Source organism: Camelina sativa, chromosome 11 (genome assembly GCF_000633955.1).
Source record: "Camelina sativa cultivar DH55 chromosome 11, Cs, whole genome shotgun sequence".
Taxonomy (NCBI): Eukaryota; Viridiplantae; Streptophyta; class Magnoliopsida; order Brassicales; family Brassicaceae; genus Camelina; species Camelina sativa.
This window is the reverse complement of record NC_025695.1, coordinates 8,867,760-8,887,348: the sequence shown is the minus strand read 5'-3', so window position 1 is coordinate 8,887,348 and position 19,589 is coordinate 8,867,760. Positions and strand designations below refer to the sequence as shown.

General features: G+C 37.2%; 9 protein-coding genes across 9 annotated transcripts in view; 5 read left to right on the top strand and 4 right to left on the bottom strand.

The window, feature by feature from the left end:
• Positions 1-318, top strand: part of LOC104722490 (TITAN-like protein) — a 6,042-nt gene extending 5,724 nt beyond the window's left edge. Inside the window, exon 7 of the mRNA XM_010440655.2 lies at positions 35-318. Coding sequence (XP_010438957.1) covers positions 35-67 — 33 coding nt within the window. The 3' untranslated portion in view covers positions 68-318. The remainder of the gene's footprint in view (positions 1-34) is intronic.
• Positions 398-1,796, bottom strand: LOC104722489 (glucuronoxylan 4-O-methyltransferase 1-like). The gene has a single exon (XM_010440654.2). It carries the CDS (start codon positions 1,526-1,528, stop codon positions 575-577), a length of 954 nt encoding a protein of 317 aa, XP_010438956.1. The 5' UTR covers positions 1,529-1,796; the 3' UTR covers positions 398-574.
• On the bottom strand, positions 2,126-3,435 carry LOC104722488 (protein transport protein Sec61 subunit gamma-1). The gene is made up of 3 exons (XM_019233154.1): positions 3,282-3,435; positions 2,940-3,055; positions 2,126-2,352 (listed from the first exon to the last, which is right to left on the bottom strand). Exons 1-2 carry the CDS (start codon positions 3,373-3,375, stop codon positions 2,940-2,942), a joined length of 210 nt encoding a protein of 69 aa, XP_019088699.1. The 5' UTR covers positions 3,376-3,435; the 3' UTR covers positions 2,126-2,352.
• LOC104722487 (thylakoid lumenal 17.9 kDa protein, chloroplastic) lies at positions 4,082-5,242 on the bottom strand. Its single transcript, XM_010440653.2, has 4 exons — positions 4,905-5,242; positions 4,694-4,808; positions 4,549-4,618; positions 4,082-4,437 (listed from the first exon to the last, which is right to left on the bottom strand). Exons 1-4 carry the CDS (start codon positions 5,195-5,197, stop codon positions 4,214-4,216), a joined length of 702 nt encoding a protein of 233 aa, XP_010438955.1. The 5' UTR covers positions 5,198-5,242; the 3' UTR covers positions 4,082-4,213.
• LOC104722486 (SUMO-activating enzyme subunit 1A-like) lies at positions 6,851-9,416 on the top strand. The gene is made up of 11 exons (XM_010440652.2): positions 6,851-6,923; positions 7,025-7,120; positions 7,538-7,589; positions 7,712-7,907; positions 7,990-8,069; positions 8,154-8,270; positions 8,402-8,452; positions 8,539-8,605; positions 8,737-8,840; positions 8,918-9,022; positions 9,114-9,416. Exons 2-11 carry the CDS (start codon positions 7,038-7,040, stop codon positions 9,228-9,230), a joined length of 972 nt encoding a protein of 323 aa, XP_010438954.1. The 5' UTR covers positions 6,851-6,923; positions 7,025-7,037; the 3' UTR covers positions 9,231-9,416.
• LOC104722485 lies at positions 9,506-10,201 on the top strand. The gene has a single exon (XM_010440650.2). The coding sequence runs from the start codon at positions 9,636-9,638 to the stop codon at positions 10,113-10,115; it is 480 nt and encodes a 159-aa protein (XP_010438952.1). The 5' UTR covers positions 9,506-9,635; the 3' UTR covers positions 10,116-10,201.
• On the top strand, positions 11,165-12,405 carry LOC104722483 (HVA22-like protein d). Its single transcript, XM_010440647.2, has 4 exons — positions 11,165-11,339; positions 11,458-11,484; positions 11,600-11,912; positions 12,127-12,405. The coding sequence occupies exons 1-4, from the start codon at positions 11,293-11,295 to the stop codon at positions 12,151-12,153; spliced, it is 414 nt and encodes a 137-aa protein (XP_010438949.1). The 5' UTR covers positions 11,165-11,292; the 3' UTR covers positions 12,154-12,405.
• On the bottom strand, positions 12,639-14,331 carry LOC104722484 (60S ribosomal protein L7a-1-like). The gene is made up of 7 exons (XM_010440649.2): positions 14,253-14,331; positions 13,970-14,014; positions 13,670-13,871; positions 13,413-13,582; positions 13,182-13,310; positions 13,003-13,095; positions 12,639-12,913 (listed from the first exon to the last, which is right to left on the bottom strand). The coding sequence occupies exons 1-7, from the start codon at positions 14,253-14,255 to the stop codon at positions 12,782-12,784; spliced, it is 774 nt and encodes a 257-aa protein (XP_010438951.1). The 5' UTR covers positions 14,256-14,331; the 3' UTR covers positions 12,639-12,781.
• On the top strand, positions 14,531-19,455 carry LOC104722482 (protein MICRORCHIDIA 7-like). Its single transcript, XM_010440646.2, has 19 exons — positions 14,531-15,382; positions 15,469-15,543; positions 15,641-15,675; positions 15,778-15,856; positions 15,994-16,086; positions 16,162-16,246; positions 16,387-16,462; positions 16,844-16,972; positions 17,220-17,318; positions 17,409-17,510; positions 17,754-17,909; positions 18,025-18,120; positions 18,230-18,281; positions 18,365-18,476; positions 18,573-18,643; positions 18,740-18,873; positions 18,982-19,035; positions 19,117-19,239; positions 19,342-19,455. Exons 1-19 carry the CDS (start codon positions 14,872-14,874, stop codon positions 19,420-19,422), a joined length of 2,163 nt encoding a protein of 720 aa, XP_010438948.1. The 5' UTR covers positions 14,531-14,871; the 3' UTR covers positions 19,423-19,455.

Below are 19,589 nucleotides of genomic sequence, written 5' to 3'. Positions count from 1 at the left end.
TGGCCTTATATACATACATTAATTGTGATTGCAGCGAAGAGAGACTGGTGAAAATGGCTCTGGCTGACATCCAAGATGGCAACGAGTACAGATTATTAATGTAGGAATTTTATAATCATCTTTTGCTCCAGTGTATCTTGTTTTTCATGTCAAGCTATGAAAGAATTTTAGAGGTATGTGATTCTGGATACTCCTTTGAAGTAGTGTGAAAATTGGATGGAATCTTTTTTTGGTACGAAGAAAGGGTTAAAGTATTACGTAGCTTTGTGTAATAATGAAATATAGCATAGAGAAGGCCTCTCTGTGACTATTTGATCTTCTTTTGGGTTCTTCTTCTTAAGAAACATGTATAGCTTTCCATTTCTTGTTCTTGGGGAGTTAAAATGAAATAACTCTGTGGTGCATAAATTGTGGTCATTTCCACTAATTGTATCCATTTTCTAGTTGGACACACATTTTAGGAATGACTTTTATACACTATCACTATTTAACCATGTTTCCCTGCGCTGGTATGAGATAAAGACGTAGTAGTGTGTCGAACTACATTGTTCTTGATTAAATGTACAAAATTTTGCTAATATCTGATGAGGACTGTTTCTGTTGAGCAAAACCTGGATGCATTTGATTGTCCCTTAATCCTAAACTTCCAGAAGTTCCCTTTAGCTGAAACCAGATTCTCCTGGCATAAGAATTCCCAGGAGAGCCACTTCTCAGCAGTCCTGTGCACATCATGCACTAAAACATCTGTTGTTGAGTTACTACTTCCTTCCCTTGCTAACGCAGCTGCAGTGTATATACTCCCCATCCTACCTGGTGCCTCTAAGTTGTCTCCACGTGGCCCATCAACAACTATCACATCCCATTTGATATTGTGTACTTCCAGTGGCAAATCCTTCAGTTCCATTTTGCAGTGTGGTGAGCCTTGTTGTAGATTATTCATCTTGGGTGCGCATGTGGGATTGGCTCGAGCATGTCGAAGCAGATTGTAAGCATTTTTCACTTCCATCTGATGGTATTTCAAGCTGTAGATTCGTGTGTTGTTTGGATTTACTTTAGCTTTTGGTATCATTATCTTTGCAGGCTCATCGTCTAGAATGACGGTAATACCTCTAGTGTTGATTGAAGATAACATGAGGTATTGAGGTGCAAACCCGAAAACAAGAACGTTGCAAGGGGATCTACGGGCAATGGTATCTGATAAGAACTTCTGTTCCTTTATCGTGAGAGCGCTTGGGCCCTCGTTAGCCCTGAGGTGCTGACTGAACTCGGCTGGACTCAAACGAAATGTGGTTGAAGATGAGGACTTAGATGCAGAGGATGAAGACTTGTATGAAATCCGGAGAAGTCGGAGAACGGAGAGGCTTGAAAGAACGAAGATAAGAAGAGGTATGAGTTTACGCACGGTGAACTTTGGCATCTTAATCTTTGATTCCGTCTGGTGTTTGGGATTATGAGGGGAGGAAGGAGGTGAGAATCTGAGTAGTGGATTGAGAATAGGAAGTGAAGATTGATGAAGTTGAGGAGGCATGATTACTATTCTCACCTCTCTTTGAGTATCACCTGATTCACCAAAAGAGTTGATGTCTTTTGGTTTTAAATGATCATCAATTATGTTTGTCAGTTTGTGTCATCTTCGAGTGAATAACAAGGAAAGGTCGCATTGCTTCTGTTCCAAGATTCTCTTTCTTTCCTTTTTTTGGTGTTGTCATGTCATTTGCTTGTTAGTTTGGATTTACCTAACTTCATGATTATTATTTTTCAATCTGTCATGTCAATGGAGTAGCAAAGATTTTGATCGAAAGAAATACACGTGTATCTAAGTGATTTCAGTAGGTGAATAAGTTTTGGTAAACTGGTAGTTACTATGAAATGCTTTTTGTGGTCAATAGGCAGACAATCTTAATAGTGCAAGCATTATTTGCGACAAATTCCCTCATCAGAGATTGGAACCATGGAAGCTTAATAAGGCAAAAACATGGAAGCTGAGATTGGAACCAGAGGCAACAAGCAATACGAAGAGGTTAGGAATATTCGCAAGATTTGGTCAAGAATTCGTGTACTCAGATAGGCTTTTTAATTTGTAAGTTTCGTAACCGTAACTAAGAGTTTTTTAGCCTCGTCCACATTCATCAAAACTTGGAATTTTATAACAGCAGAACGAAATAAGAAGTGAAATATATGAAACAGAATGCAAATTACTGGAGACTGATCTCAAATGGTGTGGTTAACTAGGTCAACAAAAGTTTACTCTTTTTGAGTATCTGAACAAACAAACAAACAAAAACTGTTGAAGTGTCTTCATGAAACAACAAAGCTGTAACTACCCTTCTCCATCTTATCTTCCCATGTTCTCTGCAAACATGCCAAACCAAACTTTAGAAAAGTAGTTTTTAAATTACAAGGGCTACAAGCAATTCCCCATTCATATCGGTTATCCAAATTTCTTCGATAAAGCATATTCCCTATAACATGCCAATGCAATGTTGTTCATGATGGAATCACAAGTCTATCAACACATTGAACCAAACCCAACAGTTTCCAGCCAATATTAGAAGAATAAACCGGAGAGTATCTATCAGTGCATGCTACACTTAATTTCAATGAGTGTTCCATAATATGCATATGCATAAACAATTCTACTAGATATGTTCAAATGCAAATTGCTTATTTAGTACCTATAGATTGAAATGACCAAAGAATTGAACGTTTACTGTATACAAAACAGCTTCTAGATTTGGGGCATGGGACCCTAATGAGCTTCTAAGAGATGTAGACTAGAGACAGAGCAGAGAAGTATTCATCGAGACAAAAACATCTTAGGATGACTCTATACTACACGAACTAGCTTGCTTAACCAAAGCATCATTATCAAACCAATAAAATCCCGAACAGATTCATGCATGGCTGGAAAGAAGAGATTGGAAAAGAGAAATTGTCACCTAAGTGGCACCAACGATGATGTTGTTGATGGGAATAAAGATGAGCTTCACAAAGAATCCCACGAATCCCATTACTACGAACCCGATAGCTGTACGCACTGCCACCTTCGTGAACTCTACAAAACAACAATATAAAAAAATACAGAATCATTAGACCATCTCCATCTTGGGAAAGAAAGCACGGATCTCTCCAATCAACATACATACGGATCTTCTCATCCGTGAAATAAAAAAAAGATAGATCCATCAGCTCAGAACACACACAGATCGCTCATCATTACCTAATCTAAAGACAGCAATTTTCAAAATACAAAAATTCGTAGACCGATCTAGTTTCAATACCTTTGCGATCTGGCTTGTGACAACGCTTCACGAGGCGAATACTGTCCTTGGCGAAGTCTCTAAGAGGATCGACGACGGAATCAATGGCGTCCATGGCGCTTTTTTTTTTTTTTATTCGAAAGAGAGAAAACAAATTGGGAGTCTTTGGAAATAATTAATGACAATAAGATTTAAGATAAATAGAAAGAGAGAGAGAGAGAGAGAGAGAGGGAACGTCACATGGATATTGAAGAGCCAATCACAGACCGAGCCTCGACGGAGGTTTGCCATGTCAGCAAAGTCAAACCTTTACTGGGCTCATACTGTAACTTGACCCAAGCCCACGAAAACCACTAATGACACTTGGCTTCCTGAGATTGATATTGAGATGGCGGTGTGTAAAATAAGCTTGTCTTCATGTGGACTGTGTGGTTCCCCCTAGATGTGCTCGCGTTTCTCTAGTATAGGAGAAGGATGCCTAGACAAAGGCGCTAGAACTAAGTGAATGGATCTAACGTGGGAGGAATGACCCTTGTAGTTTTAGACCTGTTGTGTTGGTAAAAAGAAGACGATCCACTAATATTACTGGCTATATGCTCCAAGGTACTTGAATTTATTATGCTCTTGATTCTTGGTAACAAATTAAAACCATCTCTCCTAAGTTTCGTTGTTTATACTTTGTATGTTAGGTCCTAATAAGAGGGATGCGCTCCTAAGAAGTATAAGGCTCTCTCTCCTCTCCCTTATTATGCCTTAACAATGTATAAGTTATACTACTATAACATTTGAAAGTTGTAACAACACATCATCTAGCTCCTAAGTTGAACAAGCTTTCTTTGATTTTCTCAAAAGGACAAAACAAACAAACAAACTCATATTAATGTCTCTCAAGTAGTGAGTTGTAAGGCTATGGAAACAAAACAAAAAAACATTACTTGCAGAACATATTCTATTTACTCCATGGATTCAAAAGTAGGAGCATACCAACCGAGCTGGTCAATAAGCTTCTTCATCCTCTCTTCTTGTCCCTTGGAATCTCCAAAAGCAGTAGTGAAAGGATAAACAAAGGTAACCTTAGTGGCCATACACCTGTAAGCAACCACATCTTCCTTCACCAAAAACTCCATCACATCTCTGCTAAATCCTCCTCCTTCTACCTCTGCCACCAAATATCTCCCTGCATAAATTAATCAATGTGTTATAATCCGATTTTTTTTCATAACTAAGAGTCATTACCACACAATCACTATGATCCTTAATTGAAAAAAAATGACTGACAAGTGATTACCATATGGGGTATCTTCAAGAACCACAAACTTAGGATTCTTCTGAGTGCTCACTATTGCTTCTTTCAATTTCTGCGTTGAACACTACAAAGAATCAGAAAACTAAATTGAGATGATGAAGATGTTGGAAAAAGGGAGAAGATAGACCTGAATGGGATTTTGTTTATCGGTTTCAGGTATTGGTAATGGAAATGAGAAGGAAGATGAGGTTGGATTCGTGGATACACATCCTGGGTTCGTAGAAGGGCAAGGCCTAATTTTGCTACACAAATTGATGAGAGAGGAGAATTAGCATTAAAAGAAAGCAAACGCAAACTTTTCTCAATTAAAGAGTATATGGAGAGGAAAACAAACAAACCCATTGAGAAGACCGGTCTGGACGAACTTGGATTGGGTGAAAGGAGTGGTGAGTGGCTGAGAAGAGGAGAGAGAAGGAATGGCTAAGGCAGGGGAAGAAGAAGAGGTTAAAGAGAGAGCAAGAGCAAAAGAGATTAGTTTTGGTAAGAGAGGGATTGAAGAAGAAGAAGAAGAAGAAGAAGAAGAGAGTTCTTGAATTTGTTGTGTTGAGTTTTTCAATGAACACAAGAACTTGGAGGTGGTGCCTCTCGGCCGTGGCGGGAGGATGAGTTGCAAACTCGTGACCAAACTCATGTTTTGGGTTTATGAGTTTATGGTTTACTTACTCTCTCTTATCCTCCAGTTATTATATTCCCACTTACTAATAGCTGAATTAAAATTTAACAAAAAAAAAAAAAAAGTTATCTATTTGAGTTTTCTTGTTTCCCGAAAAAAATATATATACATATTAGCGTATATCATTTTCAGAAATAGTTGTTCGAAAATCAAAATGAATATATGGTGGTTTGCTAAGTAATTAGAACCCTTTGTTTGTAAGCTCCTATTGTTTGATACTCCATGATAGCTTAATGGCGCATGCACCGGTCCTCCAATGTTCTCTCATCCAGTGGTTTTCAATTTTCTAGATTTCTTTTTTCTTATTCTTATTCTACTAGTATTAAAGTACTTTTATTTATATACAAAATACAATACTCGAAGTACATTGTAAGTTGTAACTAATCATATGATTAGAATGTAGGAGTTAGGAGTGTGTTAATTATATCCCTTGTTATACGAGTTACATACTTACATTGAACCTTTCATTAAATCAGTTTGACTTCAATAAATATTGACTCATGGATACGATCGAATCAAATCCGAGAGAGAGAGAGAGAGAGAGAGAGAGAGAGAGAGAGAGAGAGAGAGAGAGAGAGAGAGAGAGAGAGAGAGAGAGAGAGAGAGAGAGAGAGAGAGAGAGAGAGAGAGAGAGAGAGAGAGAGAGAGAGAGAGAGAGAGAGAGAGAGAGAGAGAGAGAGAGAGAGAGAGAGAGAGAGAGAGAGAGAGAGAGAGAGAGAGAGAGAGCAAGAGATGGAACGATAGATCAAAAGACGTTCAATCGTCTTGAAGTACTATTTTTTTTTTACGTCACTATATTTACACAAGAATTCAAAATATCATATTGTATTTCTTCTCAAGCAATAAGCACAGTTTTGATCATTTTGCAGAATTTTGCAAGGAAAAAAGAAATGAAGAGGATTCCATTGGACAAGGAAACTCTATTTTTCCGATTTCGCAGGTATGCTTTCCCATACCTTTTTTTCTTTTCTTTCGTCAAAGCTTAATACAGTATTATTTATCTTTTTGTCAAACACAGTATTATTTATCTAATAGTAAGATTTTGATAAAGAATAAAACTGCAAACAAAAAGAGGTAAAAGCTTTTGCAATTTTTTAGTACTTGTTATGTTTACATCAGAGTAGAAACTACAACTTATGTTAGGATGAACTACTAATAAAGACTATGTATTCCACATACGTATCGTATCACGAATGTATGTTTTTGTTTAAAGGGTTGGTTACGAGAAAGACGAATTAATTTGAAATGGATGTAAGGACACTATCAAACACAAAACCACCGGTGACAAACCGACATTGTTATGCGGTGTCATGCCATCATGCTATGGAAAGGTCGCGTGGCCAAACTAATCACATTAGTCGACTTTGATATGTCTGTCAAACCAATTTCACCGTCGTTGACGATTTATGTCATCCCATTTTTAATTTTTTTTGTGTTTTATTACTAAACGTAAATTATTTAAACATATGAAAATTGTTATTCGTATTAAGAAAAAAAACTTATTAAATCGACTGATATGCGGTTGGGTTGAATCGAACCGGCGATCGAGACGTTGACTACCAATTTATATTTTCCATTTAAGTATTTTTTACTAGAAACAAATTTTTTATTAACAAAAAAAAAAAGAGAGAGAGAGAGATCACTGAGAGAAGAGGTTGACCAAAATCGACCAAGTTAAGACTAGGTCTTCTTGCGCAAGCTCCGGTTACAAGATAATCCAGTACTGATATACGCTAATTCCAGTTTCTGAAAGCAAAGGGTTTTTTTTTTTGTGTAATTTGATAGCTTGAGTTTGCGAATGGACGGAGAAGAGCTTACCGAGCAGGAGACTGCCTTGTACGACCGCCAGATTAGGGTTTGGGGTGCTAATGCTCAAAGAAGGTTACTACTTTCTCATCTCCTTATCCTACTCATCCCTGTTTCTACTTACTACTCATACTGGGTTAGCGTTGATTTGTTTCAATTCCTCTTTTTTCTTTTTATTAATTCCGAGTTAGTTGCTTCTAGACTAGTTGAACTCGTAACTTCTGTGCTCCCTTAGGTTGTGTTCTGAGATCATCATGTCTGTTCTGTTACTGGGAATTTCCAGGGGTTCATGTTTCAGCTGAGATTGTATCATAATGTTGAGTTCATGTTTCTAGTAGAGTATTTGGGTTTTAACTTGCTAAGTTGATGTAACGTTACTTGTTCATTCACATTTTGCTTTCTGCTGAAGCTTATTTTAATGGTACAATACACTAATCATGTAACTACTGTGGCACGGTTTGATATAATGTGAGGTTTGTGTTTTGCTTGCAGATTGACCAAATCTCATGTCTTGGTATCTGGAATTAAGGGAACTGTTGCTGAGGTAGTAGCTGTAACTCTTATCATATTTCTGTTGAGATGTAATGCTTTTCAATTAGTTAGTTAATCTAATGGTCTTTTACTGCATTTCTTGGATTTGTGTGTGTGTCTCCATGTGGTGGGTAGTTTTGCAAGAACATTGTGCTGGCAGGAGTTGGTAGTGTGACGTTAATGGATGATCGTTTGGTGAACGAGGAGGCCTTGAACGCAAACTTCTTAATTCCGCCTGATGAAAATGCTTACCGTGGTAATACTGTTGCTGAGATTTGTTGTGATTCACTCAAGGATTTCAACCCTATGGTCCGTGTTTCTGTAGAGAAAGGTCCTTCTCTGATACCTCTCCTTTTAACGTCTTGATACCATACCGGCTCTTGTCTGATCTTTTTTTTTTTTAAATCTTTCAGGTGATTTGTCTACACTCGGCCTTGAATTTTTCGAGAAGTTTGATGTTGTGGTTATAGGCTACGGTTCTCGTGTTACTAAAGTATGGATAACAGTTTTATATAGTTTCCTCTGCTCTCATCTTCAGTTGATTCATAACATTGTCTGTTTTTCTTTTTGTTTGCAGAAATCTGTCAATGAAAAATGTCGGAACTTAGTGAAACGTGTTGCTTTCTATACAGTCGATTGTAGAGACTCATGTGGTGAGATCTTTGTCGACCTTCAAAATTACAAGTACACAAAGGTACTTTATATGATTTGATGTTACGTTTTATCCTGTCCATCTCAATTTTAACTATATTAACTCCTCCTAAATGCTTCATTTTTTAATCGTCCTTTGTATTGTTTTCTTGGCAATGTTCTTTCTTTCCACAGAAAAAGCTTGAAGAGACAGTGGAATGCGAACTAAATTTTCCGAGTTTTCAGGTACAATTTAACACTAACTTTTGCTTCTAATAATCCTTACATCTGCATATGTAGTAAAAATTAGATTTTTTGGTTTATTGCCGCAGGAGGCTATATCAGTACCTTGGAAACCGTTTCCTCGGAGAACAGCAAAGCTCTACTTTGCTATGAGAGGTTGTTACTACTTACTGCAGCTTAATTCTTGATTTCTTTTCAGAAACAAATGAAAAATGAGATCCCATTTGCAGATACATAACAACAAAAGCTGCTTTACTAATCTTTGGTATTCTCATGAGATTTTTCAGTAATAGAAGTGTTTGAGGAGAGTGAAGGGCGTAAACATGGAGAATGTTCACTACTCGATCTTGCCAGAATCTTGGAAATCAAAAAGCAACTCTGTGAGGCAAATGTAAGCGTGTTCTTTTTGTTTTGCCACTCTTTTAGAAAATGTCACTCAGTTCACTGAAATTCTGAATACTGCAACAGTCTGTGAGCGAAAGCCTTATACCAGATAGTCTCTTGGAGAGACTAATCACGGGTACTACTGAATTCCCACCAGCTTGTGCCATTGTGGGAGGAATATTAGCACAGGTTCTCTCTCTCTCTCACTCTCTCTTTTCCCCATTCGAATCTTCTCACTAGAAACTTGGGAATCTGACAAGAAAGCTTGGTGATGTTGCAGGAGGTGATCAAAGCAGTATCATGCAAAGGAGACCCAATAAAGAACTTCTTCTACTTTGATGGTGAAGATGGGAAAGGTGTGATGGAAGACATCTCTAACTCTTTTACCTCCTCTTAGTAGTATTATCAACCAGTGAGTCCTAAATTTCATCTAACTCTAATGTTTCATGAGATCATATTTAATTAATATCTCAATCGTTTGTTTTTTGCTTTCACATTATTGTGAACATATAAATGCAAAAAAATTCTGAAGTTTCGTGCGGGTCAGTTGTGATTTTCCGTGGTAGAATCATTTTTTCGTTTATTGACATTTGAATTGTTCAATTTCATTCAAATTTCAAATATTATGTATTAATTCAAAAGAGTAAAACTCAGAAAGTAAATTAAATAGAGATTAAAGTGAAGATCTCACCAGATTTTTCATTAAATAGAAATTAGTGAGATCTCACAAGATTTCAACCTATTGTTATAAACCACATCCTTCTTACTACTCATAGTAAAGTAAATTGTAAGAAGGAAAAAAATGGAAGATAGAGAGGAGAACAAACACGAACGACTGAAGCAGCAGTTGAAGGAGCTTGAGAAAGAATGGACTGACATGAAAACAGGTAAAAAAAACTCATCTGCTGTTTCATGGATCACCGTAGAAAAAGCTGTTGAGTTTGTCGAAAACTCTCCAAGGAAACTAATGCTCTCACTCCAGCACGAACCAGAGGCAGAGATGATACAAGTAGGATCACGCTTAAGAAGAAAACTCTTTCACGATTCTGATGATGATGATGATGGTCAAACCAAGAAGGCGACATCGTTTTCTCATTCATCTTGTTGGTCTTCCAATGTGAAGAGAGCGAGTGATACTACGAAATCGAAAAAGAAGACGACGATCGGAAGGATTGTCTCTGTTACTATGGTGCTGCTTTTGTTATGTGTTTTGTTTGTGTTGATGAACGGATTTGATCATTTTTCCATGAATACACATATCAATAATTTGGTTCCTACTTAATACTATACTATTTTTTCTTTTTCGTTTGAGAATGTTCATCAAACTCAATAAAGAAAAAAAAGGTCTTCTATAGACATCTCTTTTTAGTTCATAGAACCTCATCAAAGTTTGATGTAATAATTTTGGCCAAAACAACCAAAGCAATGTATTTTATTTTGGGTTGAGAAAACTATAACAAAATAGTAAAATACTCTTACCATTGGATGAAAGATGCAAAATTATTACCCCTCTTAGCTATTTCAGTCAATGCTTGTATAATTGCAGCGACTTCTTTGTTCAAGATTCTCCTAAAGTATTATAGACTAACCTAAAGACCAAAGCAGCCAAGAAGGAGCGGCTTCTCGAGAAGGCTGAGGACTGAGGAGACACATGTGAAATCGAAGAAGCCAATAGTTATATCTCTGGAAGTTAATTTTATGACATTTTTTACATATCATTTGTTTAGTTCCATGTACTGTAATTTTATCGCCACTTTTTTTTTACTTGGTTTTCACGAAGTTACATTTTAAGAAGCTGAAAAAGTAGATATTAGACTATCAAACCCATTTCTATTCAAAAAAAAAAAGTTTAGAACCTTTGAAAAGAAAGTAAAACAATAATCACCAAAACGATTAATAAATAAAATGACAAAAATTATCTCTTTTAAAATAAACCAAATAAAAAACAAAATAAAGCAATGACAAAGCTCTCACCGACATCCTCTTTTTTTGTTTTTAATCTTTAGGTCGGTGCCATGTCGACGCCATTTAAGTTAAAATCTCGCCACGCGTGTAAACTGAACCAAACCGAATCGTACTAGACCGACCAAAAACTGATTGATTCACTAATTGAACCGATGGACTAGACCGGAATAGTTGTATGTCGGCATCAGCGTTCTTGTATTCCTCTACTAAACCGTACCCCCGTTTCACAAAGCAAAAAGACCCAATGAAAAGAGTGTGAACCAACCAACCAAATCAACTGTAGCAAACCGTACAATACAATTTCTTCTCCAATAGAGAGACCTTTCCTTTCTATAAATTAGGTTCTTCCTTTTCACATTATTTACCTTTGTCTTCTTCTTACAGAGCCTCGATACACTCACAGACTTGTCTCTCTCTCTTTTTTAACATCTGAAATTTTTCACAAAGCCCTAAAATTTTCGAAAGGAAACTTGCAAGGAAGAAAAAAAAAAAAAATGGACAAGTTTTGGACTTTCCTCACTGCTCTTCATTCAGGCGCTGGGTATGTTTCTTAAATCTTCCTTACATATTATTATTCTTTCCAACAAAATCACTTCTTTTTATTGTTTCCTCTGTTTCGATTTCTAATTTTAAACGTAAATGGTTTTTGTTATATGCAGGCCCATAGTGATGTTGCTGTATCCATTGTAAGTTTTGTTTCTTGTTCAATCTCTCTTGTTTTTGTTAAAGATTAGAAACTCAAAATCTGATATTTATGTGAAAGTTTTTAATTGAATTATTATTATGTATCATACAACACAGGTACGCATCGGTGATAGCAATGGAGAGCGCAACGAAACTAGACGACGAACAGTGGCTTGCGTATTGGATTATCTATTCGTTTCTCTCACTGATTGAACTGATTCTGCAATCGCTTATTGACTGGATCCCGATCTGGTATACGGTCAAACTTGTGTTCGTTGCTTGGCTTGTTCTCCCCCAGTTTCAAGGCGCAGCTTTTATCTACAACCGTGTTGTCAGAGAACAGTTTAAGAAACACGGCGTCTTCCGCTCCTCCCACCACTCCTCCAAGGCCTCCAAGCCCAACATCCTCCAGTCCATTTTCCCTCACCGGGTAAGTAAAGTAACTATTAGGAGTTCTAGAACTCGAAGTGGGTCAAAGAAATAAACTTTATTTTTCTTGGATTAATACATTTAATATTAGTCCTAGGAAACGTAAAGGGCCTATAATTCTCTAACGTAGCGACCATTAGCATATAACAAGTGTGTTATCTAGTTTTTGTTTAATTCGTTAATGACTTTTTTTTTGATAATTAATTGTGATATAGGAGGGACACGAGGCTCACAGTCACTGATTCAGAAGACAGAAGAAGAAGCCTGACTAGTATTATTTTAATGCTCAGAGAGTTGGTGGTGGTCACATCATGATGTCCTGTCTAATCTACTTTTGTTTTTTATTTTTAATTTAGATAAAAAATGGGTATGGAATGTGGTTGATGATGACTCATGACTCATGAGGTGTGTGTTTCGATTTATATTAGAAGTGGCTTTCCACCTTGTCGTATCCATTTAGTTTCCACGCGTATATGCTAATGTTGTTCAACCAATCCATCTCTTTGATTTTAAAAGACTTTTCATTAGTTTTTGATGTTTAAGATTTTTAAAAACAAATGTATCTGAAATTTTCATTATCTTATAGTATGCGACTCAAATATCTCACCGAATCAACCCACACTATTTGCCAGCACAGCAATATCCAAACGTGAGTGGGTTAGTTTGCTTTGGCTGACATAAAAATATCTTAACCAACAACTCAACGGTATGACATTGCGAAAGCAAATAAGCTATGAAATTTAATTCTATTGATGCCTTAAGGTGATCAACAAAATTGTGAAAGTGAAAAAAGGGAGATACTTTTGACTTGAACTCGTGATGTGCAAAATTGAATAAACTAAAGCTTCCAAAAATGAAACCATACAGAATTTAATTCATCCTCTGAGCAGCTTCCTTGGCTAGAACTCTCTCCTTAGCCTTAGTCTTGGCCTGCGATTTGGATCCCATAATACCACCTCCCCACTTCTTACGGTACTCTTCAAACTTGTCATTGAAGTTTGCCTATGCGGATACAAATCGAAACCATTTGAAAACATCCTACACAAATCATTCTAAAACACAAATGTAAACGATCAACATCATTCTCTAACCTTTATGGCCTCCAGGATTCTGCTGAATTCCATCTTGTCCTCGTTCTTCACTGTGGTCAAACACAAGCAAGATGCTGTTTTCTGGTGGACAATCTGCAACAAAGGAACGAGATCAATTACAAGTTTTTTTTAGTAGAGAAAATCTGTAAAGGCCCTCAAAAGTAAGGAATCATAGTTACCGCTCCCAATCGTGATTTCCCCTTGACAATGCAGTAAGGAACTTCCATTTTCCTGCACAATGCGGGCAACCAGACGACTAACTCAATCGGATCCACATCATGAGCAATCACTACCAACTGCGCCTTGTTCTGCAAATCAAACAAAACAGAATAGGATTCAGTCAAGATTGCTACAGCAAGCTTATAAATTCATAGAGAGTGACAACTGAATCAGTCAGGAAGGGAAGAGACCTGCTCGATGAGGTAAGTCACATGATTAAGACCATACTTGACAACAATTGGCTTCTTAGACTCAGTAGGTTTGCCCTCAGCCTCAGACTGAGCCTTCTTGAGAAGACGCTCCTTCTTGGCAGCTTTGTCCTCAGGCCTATACTTGAGAAGTACCTTGAACAGAGGAGTGGCTGCAAAATTACACAAACATTGAGTTTAAATATCTAAAAGGGTAAATCAAAAACAGAGCAAAAACAGGAATAGTAGAGATCAAAGACCTAAGCTTTTGTCAAGGGTCTTAGTAAACTGGTTAAGTGCTGGTGGAACCTTCAACCTCTGCTTCAGGATACGCTTTTGCCTCTGCAGACGGATCGATTTAGGCCATTTGATGTACCTGGAGAGATCCTTTTTGGGAGGCAATGCTCCTCCGATCCCAAACTGCTTAGGACGCTTCTCAAATAGAGGGTTTGTTACTTTGTCCTGAAACCAAACACATTTTCAGAAACTAAGAACAGATCGAAGGAATGATATAATATATTCAGAGAGAGAGAGAGAAAGAGCAAAACAGAATCACTTACAGCAGTCTTCTTCTTGGTAGTCACCTTAACTCCTCTCTTTGGGGCCTAAAAACCAAATTTGAATTGTAAAAATTTTAAGAGTAAGAAATCAATTATTAACAGTTCGATTCAATTACACATTTCTAACCAACCACAGTTACAAAAAAAACTATAAGATCAAACTAACATAATCCACATCTATCAGATAGAATTTTCAAAAACAACAAATGTTTTCAGACGTGGCTAGCGAAAAAACACAACACTAGAATTGGATTGACGAACGAATCCGGTGCAGAAGCTTTACCATTTTCAGCTTTCCCGCAGCTCAAAGGACTGAAAGGAGAGAGAGACAAAGCCAAAGAATATATATAAATTAGGGTTTATTTATTTTCAATGTTATGTGAGTTGTCTAAATGGGCCTTTTTGTTGAGGTCCATATAAAAAATAAGCTGTGTAAAATCAATATGATTGGGCTTATTATTAGATGGCCCATCTATATAACACAACTAACATTAATCAAAATATTTAAAAAAAAACAAAAAAAAACCCTAAAAAGCCTTTACAGTTGTGATTTTGTTCTCCCCTTTTAATTCTATTCTCTCTCTCCCTCTCTCTCAAGATTTTAGAGAACAGAGGAGAGACTCAAAAATTCGTACCCTTTTTTTTTCCCCGGAAAGTTTGTTTAATTTTGGAAAAGTATAAATAATTCAGTCAGTTACACTTTGAGAGGGTTGGACAAAAGCCGAATCGGTGGAACCAAAAACAGGAGGGAGAGAGAGAGAGAGAGTGTGTTCCTGCTTTTGTCTTTTTTTTTTTTTTTCTCTTCTTGTTTTTTCTTTTAATAATTGAAACGGCGGTTTCATCTTCTTCCTCTTTTTTAAGTGTTTGTTTCTTCTCTTGGATTCCTGGTTTCATCGTTACTTATGATGGATAATAACATTGAAGTGAAACGAGAGATTCCTCCACCTTCTTCTACTACTACTTCGCCGTTTGGCTTTCCCGGAAGAGAACCTGTTCCTGTTGTCGATCTCTGTAGCAGCGATGATGACTCTGACATTGGAGATATCGCCGGTGGGTTAGACCAAGTATTAGGAAGACCTGACCGAAGATATGATTCTGGCAACTTCGTCGGTGTGAAGAGAGCAAGAGATACTACTTTTGGAGCTGGTGATAGGAACAATGTTAAGAAGGTAACAACAGTTGATGAGGTGGCTGTATCGTTGCCTGAAGGATTCGGCCAATCGAATCCGCCGCCGGTAAATGTGACGCATGCTATTCCCGCGAATATGTGTAATGTCTTCAGGCCTATGTCTCCGCCGCCGCCGCCGCCGACGCCTTCCTCGGGCGTGTCCGGGAAGGTTGGTAGTTGTAAGCAGTTCTGGAAAGCTGGAGATTATGAAGGAGCACCTGGCGCTACTTGGGATCTTTCTTCAGGTCAAAACCAAATGTTGCCTTTGTTCATTAGACAGTCATATAGAATGTTGATACTTAATGTCCCACTGTATGTATTTGTGTTTCAGGTGGCTTTGATCATATAAGAGTCCATCCTAAGTTTTTACATTCTAACGCAACTAGTCACAAATGGGCTCTTGGAGGTATCTTTATTGATCAACCTTTATTCAAGCTAGGCTAGCTTTACACAATGAGTTGGCAGCCCTCTATTTCGTTGAGCTAATCTGTTCTCTTGTGCAGCTTTTGCAGAGCTTTTGGACAATGCGTTGGATGAGGTGGGTTTAGTTTCTTTTACTTGTTATAATGTTGTTGTATTAGACAGCTTGAATTGCATTCAACTTATGCGTTGTAGTAATGTTTCTTCTCGTTGATATCAGGTTGCTAGTGGAGCTACTTATGTTAATGTAGACATGCTTGAAAACAACAAAGCAGGAAGCAGAATGTTATTAATTGAAGGTATACACTTTACTTAGCATATCTTAGAGAATCTCTTCCCTGTTTTATTCATGTGGTTATTGGTTGCCTAATTTGCAACACTTTTTCGTCCACTTCTCGATGCTCATGTATGAGAATCGTTATGTTTTGACATCCAGATAACGGGGGTGGGATGGATCCTGAAAAAATGCGACAATGCATGTCTTTAGGATACTCCGCCAAAAGCAAAATTGCAAACACCATTGGACAATGTAAGCATTAAATACTCGAGTGATACTTATATGAAATGTTTGCAGAAACACGTTTAATACGTTTATTGCTTATAGATGGTAATGGATTTAAGACTAGTACAATGAGACTTGGAGCAGATGTCATTGTATTCTCGCGTTGCCCTGGAAAAGATGGAAAGAGGTTAGTTGGTTATCATCAATATGTTTCTATCATGTTCTTATTCGTTTTGGTTGGATTGTATTTTCACTACCTTAGTATATGAACAACAGCTGGAGTTGTAATTTTTTGTTATAGTCTATTTTACTTGATGTTGGTTTTAGCTCTACGCAGAGCATTGGGCTCCTATCATATACATTTCTCAGGAGCACAGGAAAGGAAGACATTGTTGTACCCATGGTAATCTTTCTTTGTTTCACTTGTGTGGCATTGTTTGTGACCAACTCCATGGTCTGCCACTTGGTTTCCCTATTCTAAGTAGTATTCTAATAACTGCTTGGCTCCACAACATGATTCTTCTGATGTTTCGTCTACCACAAAAATCGTACTGCTTGGTAGATAAAACCTTTGGCAGAGAATCGTGATGTTTCCTTCTCTTTTAGTACCTTAGCTTGTATCTCAATTGGTAACATTGTAACTTAGCTTTGTTTTTTCACTGTCCACACATCTCTTCTGCCATAGAAGAACGATTTTTCATGCCCACAACATTTCCTTTTAATTTGGATGAATTTGTATGCATTTTATCCTTATATTCTCTTTTAATGTGATTTATAATGACAGCTTGACTACGAAAGAAGGGACTCTGAGTGGAGTAAAATAATCCGGTCTTCTCTTAGTGATTGGGTTAAAAATGTGGAAACAATAGTACAATGGTCGCCATTCTCTAGTGAAGAAGATCTTCTTCATCAGGTATATTTTGCCCTTTGTTCAAAGCATTTGCTAAGTCACTTATCCATACAATGAAATTTGCCATGAGAGTTACTACCCAGGAAGCAAAAATATGAGTCAATTATAGTGATTATTTTAGTACATTCTGAGCTATATGCTCTTCTTTAGTTCTCTATAACTCATTTGATGTGGGTTTTCATCTATTACCACCCCTTTACTGTCTCTATGAACAAATGTTGTCACTAATTTTTTGCTTCATTTGTTGTAGTTTGATCTGATGAAGGATCGTGGCACACGGATAGTTATATATAACATGTGGGAAGATGATCAAGGGATGTTAGAACTTGATTTTGATGCTGATCCGCTTGTATGTGTTCTTATTGCTCAATGTATGTAGATTTATCGTGAGATGATGATGCATACGAATTTTGATGCATATCATATTGTTTATCTGCAGGATATTCAACTTAGAGGCGTCAATCGGGAAGAGAAGAACATTAAAATGGCTTCTCAGTTTCCTAATTCTAGGCACTTCCTGACATACAAACACTCACTAAGGGTATAAACAAGTCAGATGTCTTTTTGTCAAAGTAGTTCTAGTCAGTCTCATGCTAGTTAGGACTGTATATCTGTAGTATTTCAATTATAGTGATTATTTCAGTAGGCAAAACATTTCAGTAATTACTATAATCGTCAAAATAAAAAAGCTTGAATACGAATATTACTATGAATCTTGTTTAAATTAGCTGCATGTCCTTCTATTCTAAATTCATTTCTCACAACTTTTTTGACATGTTCCCAGAGTTATGTATCGATCCTCTACCTAAGAATTCCACCTGGGTTTCGTATCATTCTACGGGGAAAAGATGTTGAGCACCATAGCGTAGTGAATGACATGATGCAGACTGAGCAGATCACATATCGACCACAGTCCGAATCATATGGAGTTTTGACAGATGTAAGTTTTAGTAACTTTATAAAACCAGCCTTCATATAGTTCTTATTTATTCCAAGCCATGATCTTCTAGTTATAATATAATAAAGCTGGTATCGTGCACAACTTCTTTGACCAGATGTCTGCTATTGTAATGATTGGATTTGTGAAGGACGCAAAACATCATGTTGATGTTCAAGGCTTTAATGTCTACCACAAAAATCGGCTCATCAAGGTTTCCTTCTACGTAAATGGCTTTTTGCTTCCCAAATGATATTTAAGAAAAATAGTAGATTCACATATTCTTGTGTTTTTTTCTTTTTCTTATTAACTTGTGTTATCAGCCATTTTGGAGGATATGGAATGCGGCAGGCAGTGATGGTCGTGGGGTCATAGGTATTTGTTTTATATGGAAGGTGTGTTACTTTATTTTTTTTACTTTATGTGAAGATTACAAAGCTAGTTTCTACTGCTAATAGGTGTTCTAGAAGCTAATTTTGTCGAGCCTGCTCATGATAAACAAGGGTTTGAGCGTACAACAGTTCTCTCTAGACTTGAGTCACGACTAGTTCAAATGCAGAAGAATTACTGGTCTGGTTCTTTTCTCAAGTTGTTCTGATATCCAGCTTCATTGAGCTGGGTTTGGATGTTTCAGGGGTAATAATATTCCATCCCTTTTTTGATCAGGAGGAACAACTGTCACAAAATTGGCTATGCGCCTAGGCATGGAAAGACTGTAAACGGTTATTATCACAGAGGTATAGTGTCTTTATTGGTTTTATAACGTCCATACCACATTTCTAGAGAGTTTACTTGTGGAGAATAATCATGTAACAATGTCTTGTGGATGTTAGACTCATCACCAGAAAATTATCCTGAGGGATTTGCTCAAACAAGAAGCAAAACTCCTACCCCAGCTTCTGACAAGTTCTACTCTCCAAATCATAAAGAGGACAATGGTGTATATGATGGGAAAGATGGTGGACAGGTATATCTATACTCCCACCAAAATCTCAAATCTAAAATCTAGAGGAAAATCCTCTCAAGGACCTTTCCATTGTAATAGATTTGTCAATTTTCTTTGGTACACTCTCAGTTGCAAGAGGAGCTGCGGCGTGAGAAAGAGCGTAGGAAGGCACTTGAAGTTGAGGTATGGTCCCTACTTTCTGACATTTTAACTGTCTCGACAGTTTCTCTGCAAGCCTGATGGATTCCTTCCTGGTTAATTTAGGTTCAATTAGCAAGGCAAAAGATAGAAGAAATGAACAAAGAGCAAGCGAATCTGATTCAGATATTCTCAGAGGAAAGAGACCGACGTGATGGGGAGGAAGAAGTTCTGAGAAATAAGCTAGAGGTTCTTCATTCATGAAACAAACCTTTGTTGGTTAACTAGTGTTGTTATCATTTTGTATGCTCACCACCTTAAATAACAAAACCTAAAACAATTCATTTGCAGGAAGCGTCCAACACAATTGATGATCTGTTGAATAAGATTAAAAAGCTGGAGGGATCTAGAGGTCCGAACTGGAGACATTGAACTTGCATATATGGGGAGGTTAGATTACGACAAAAGGTATGTGTAAACCAATTTGATTAATAAAAGGCTTGCCTAGCATCTCCATTAAATTTGTGACTCGACCTGGTCTGGTTGGGTTGAATACCATGTTGTAAATTAGTGTTATTGATAGGAAATTTGTAACATCT